Source organism: Trypanosoma conorhini, assembly GCF_003719485.1.
Source record: "Trypanosoma conorhini strain 025E chromosome Unknown Tco_14.4_contig_00787, whole genome shotgun sequence".
NCBI classification, from domain to species: domain Eukaryota; phylum Euglenozoa; class Kinetoplastea; order Trypanosomatida; family Trypanosomatidae; genus Trypanosoma; species Trypanosoma conorhini.
Window position 1 is genome coordinate 2,307 of NW_021704875.1, and position 3,874 is coordinate 6,180.

The 3,874-nt window shown below is 62.8% G+C and overlaps 3 protein-coding genes across 3 annotated transcripts in view; 2 read left to right on the plus strand and 1 right to left on the minus strand.

Annotated features, from left to right (window-relative positions):
• Window positions 1-271, minus strand: part of Tco025E_08459 (uncharacterized protein) — a gene marked incomplete at both ends in the record, with an annotated part of 474 nt that extends 203 nt beyond the window's left edge. Inside the window, one exon of the mRNA XM_029375308.1 lies at window positions 1-271. This exon is cut by the window's left edge and continues 203 nt beyond it. Coding sequence (XP_029224589.1) covers window positions 1-271 — 271 coding nt within the window.
• A 55-nt stretch (window positions 272-326) lies between these two features.
• Tco025E_08460 (uncharacterized protein) lies at window positions 327-1,076 on the plus strand (the record flags this gene model as incomplete). The annotated part of the gene is made up of 1 exon (XM_029375309.1): window positions 327-1,076. The coding sequence occupies one exon, from the start codon at window positions 327-329 to the stop codon at window positions 1,074-1,076; it is 750 nt and encodes a 249-aa protein (XP_029224590.1).
• A 380-nt stretch (window positions 1,077-1,456) lies between these two features.
• The window catches only part of Tco025E_08461 (adenylate cyclase), a gene marked incomplete at both ends in the record, with an annotated part of 2,544 nt that continues 126 nt past the window's right edge, over window positions 1,457-3,874 (plus strand). Inside the window, one exon of the mRNA XM_029375310.1 lies at window positions 1,457-3,874. This exon is cut by the window's right edge and continues 126 nt beyond it. Within this exon, the coding sequence (XP_029224591.1) occupies window positions 1,457-3,874 (2,418 nt within the window).

Below are 3,874 nucleotides of genomic sequence, written 5' to 3' on the forward strand. Positions count from 1 at the left end.
AACGATGTGCTCTGACACGTGTTCCCCCCATAACTGTCCTGGTCTGTTTTGGTAGTGGGTGCGGGGTGCGGGTAGTCGGTTTTCGCCGTCTTTTTTTGATGGGGCTGGCCCTCATGGCGTCCGTGCGTTTGTGCGCGTGGCCTTGGCCCCTACTGCGGCTGCCTTGCTGCTTGGTGTAGTGGTTCATGTTCGACGAGGCGTGTCGGCCTCCTGCTGCACGGAGGCAACCGGACCAACGGCCCAGGCGGTGCGGATGCGGGTCCGCGGGCATTTGAGGCGGTGGCGCGTATGGCACACGCGGAGGTTACGTGTATTTGGCGCGTCCCATGGCAATGCTCTGCGGCGATGCCTCCGTGTTGGACCGAATGGCCGACCCCCGTGTCCTCGCGGCGCTGCAGCCTGAGTGCGCTTTTGCATTTTCCTCCCGATTGTGCGCTGCGCCTCCGCCCGGCCCACGCAGTTTGTTTTTCGCCGCACATGGTGGAAGGCACTTGAGCGAGATTGTGTGGCGGCATTGGGAGCCGCTGCGGCGCGGGTCTCCGACGGGGCGGCTGCCACGGCATGGGGCGGGTGGAGCCCCCAGTCGTCGACGCGCCCGCGCGCGTGTGCGGCACGAGTGGGACGGGCGTTCCGCCAGGGGTGGAGGCAGCCATCCACTAGCGGGGAGGGGGGGGGGGCTATTGGAGCAGGCGGTGGCTCGTGGTGTGGGTTGGCCGCGCAGGGTCGATGCGCGAGCCGAATACACCTTGTCTGTCCCTGGGCTCGGACGCCTGCCTCGTTCGGCAAAGCAGCCATGTTCGCATGCGCAATGTGGCGCCGCCGGGCATAGAGGGGGAGGGAGGGGGCGCCCCGCGCTGGCCGTCAGGTGCATGCGGGTGGCGGGTATGCTGCCGGCACATGCGGCTTGCGGCTGCTCGTTCACTGTGAAAGCGTGCTGCCGGTTGCCCTCGGGGGCCCGTGAGGTGACTGTTGCATGTGGACCTGGTCGCGCGGCGTTTTGTTGCGGGTGGCGGGGAGGCGCGACGGCGGCGCGTGTCGCGGGAGGCCCCGTGCACTTTCACCTGGCGACGATATGAAGCGACTCGCGACTCTGGGCGTCCCTTGGGGTTTCACGGGCTCGGCTGTGGTATTTCCTTGGCTGTGGACGTGGCCTCGTGGAATTCATTCAGCCTCGTCAGCCTTCAGCTCCTCGCGCGGGAAGCGACGCCTGGGCGTTCACGGTGGTTAATTCCCAGTGGGTGGAGGGCTGTGTTTGTTGTTGCCTGTTCCAACAGTGACGGCTGCAGGCGCAACGAGCCCCAGCTGTGCTGACGGGAGCGAATTGTGTCTCGTCTTCCTGGGATGGGGAGTCGGTGCTGTTGTGTTCCCTGCTCTCGTTGGCATTCCATTTTTTCTCTCCCCTTCCCCTCCCTCTCACCGTTGTGGGAGGAAACAAGACACTTCAAAGGCAGGAGGTATGACGGTGGGATCAGTGGCAGGGGAGCGGCGAGGACGGCATGCTCGTGCAAACGCGGGCGTGAAGGGGCGGTGTGGCGGAGCTGCGAGGCTTGGCTTGCGGCTCTATGTGGTGACGCTTGGTCTTCTTGGCCTGCTGCTGCTGCTGCTTCTCTTCGCCCCGCAAAGCACAGTGGGTCAAACAACCACCCCACAACTCAATGTAAAGGTGCTGGTACTTGAGCTGACGGATCTCCCATTGCCCGCATATTTTACTCATTCACTTCAAGCCGGGTTTAACGCGTCGCTGTCGTCGCGCAATTACGTTGTCGCAGATGGTGTAAGTGTGCAGCTCATCACAAAAACGGCCACGATGGTGACGGCTGGTGACGCCATTGAAGACGCCTTGACTGCGGCCAGCGATATTCTTCTTGTGGCAGTCACCATTGGTGATACCGCCTTGAAGCACTCCTTGCCCGTTGTTGCGAAGCACAATATGGTCTCTTTTGCCCCGTTCACTGGCTCGGGCCTGGTGCGTGGGTGGAACCCCGCCTTGTACTTTGTGCGCGCTGAACCCTCGGCCGAGCTGCTGACGCTCATCCACTACGCCGTGTGCAACCTGCGCGTGCACCGGCTAGGATTCATGTACCTGCAGGACGTCTCCTTTGGGGACAGCGAGTATGAGCAGACGCAACGTGTGATGTCGAGAATGGGCTACGAGCTGAGCGGCGTGTTCACCGTGAAGAGCTCCCTCACGGGTGCGGCCGACGCCGGGGTGTTCAATGCTGCGTGGGAGAGGTTCGCCGATACCCGACCGCAGGCTGTGATTGTGTTTGGCTCGCCGATACAGGACACCGCGAAGTTCGTTATGAACATGCTGGTGGATAAGCGCACCGCCGGTGCGTGGCTGCTTGCTCCCTCATCAGTGCAGGACATGATGTTGGACGTCTGGGCTCAGGCCGTGAGTGGCGGTGCTCAGTTTGTGCCCGGGCTCCTGGTCACGACGGGAACTAACCCGTTGGCGAGGGACACGCAGTACGAGGGAATCAAGCGTTTCCAGGAGGAGATGAAGGATTACCTGGCAAGTGGTGCGCCGCCCAACCTTGACGTGGGAAAGGATTTCCCCAACAACGACAACGAGGGCGAGCTGATGGTGGCTGGGTGGATTGCCGGCGAGGTACTCTCGCGGGCGCTCAACAACCGCGAATGGGTCAAGGACCGTGATGCGTTCTCTGCATCTCTCTTCAAACAACGCCGGTATGTGATCGACGACCTCGTGATTGGCGACTACGGCGGCACGTGTCAAGGGGCGGCTGCGTCACAGGGCGCCATGTGTCAATGCAACCAGGGCGGCCGGACGTTGTACATGAAGCGGTTCGTGCAGGACTACCGCGCTGAGCCGGTGGAGGAGGGAACGCTAACGTTCAGAGGTTGGGAGTGCTTTGCCTCGGAAGACGCATTGTTTGCCCCTTTGAATGGCGTCACCGTCCTCATGGAGGACAACAGCAATGCGGCAGACGCCTTTAGTGCCATTTCGCTGGGTGCTAAAGCGGCCATAAGTGGCAATGCCATTTTTGACTCCGGTGCGGTCACGCTGCACGCGATAAGTTCCACTCTCGCCGGCGCTAAAGCTGCGCTGCTCTCAGAGATGGAGGCGAGACGCGTTCACGCTGTCAGCGGAGTTGTGACGGAGGCGATGCAGGAGGTGGGGAATTTGGCCTTCATTGATCCATTGCACCTTGAGCCGCGGCTGAACAGGTTCCAGCGGCACGTGATCCACCTGTCGCCGACGCTGGAGCAGCAGCTCTTTGCACTGGCGCATTACCTCAGCAACACGAGCGGCGCCTCCGCACGTGCCGTGATCCGCGGTGCGGAGGCTGCTGCGGTGGCGGATTTGCTGCGGAGGACGCTGGTGACATTCGGTGGGTCGCTGCGTGCCACCTTGTTGCTTCCTCGTGGTGACACCCTGCGTTGCCTGTTACCGCGCGAGGGTGTGGTGTTCGTGGTGGGCCTCGAGGCTGGCGATGCCCGAGTGATTGCGGGGCACCTGGAGGCGTTCGACGATGTGCGTGTGTTCGTCCCGTTCTCCGAGCTGGCACTGCTGTACGCCGAATTCGTTGCTGCCTTCAGTTCCCCCTTCCGCAAGGGCACGGTCGCCGACCGCCTTGTGTTCGCGACGAGTCTGCCGCACTGGGCCGGCGACGGCTCGGCGTCGGGGACTGCCGCGCAGTTCGTCGCCGCCGTGCCGGACGCGTCCCAACGGACGCCGCTGTCGCTCTTGGGCTTCGCCTCCGCGCGGCTCGTGCTGACTGTCCGCTCACAGATGGAGAATGTGAGTGCCGAACTGGCTGCCGACTTCTTCTACGACAACGTCGTTGTGACTGCGGACGACATGTACTACGGTCCCTTCGTTGACGACACGGCGTGCAATACCGCCGGT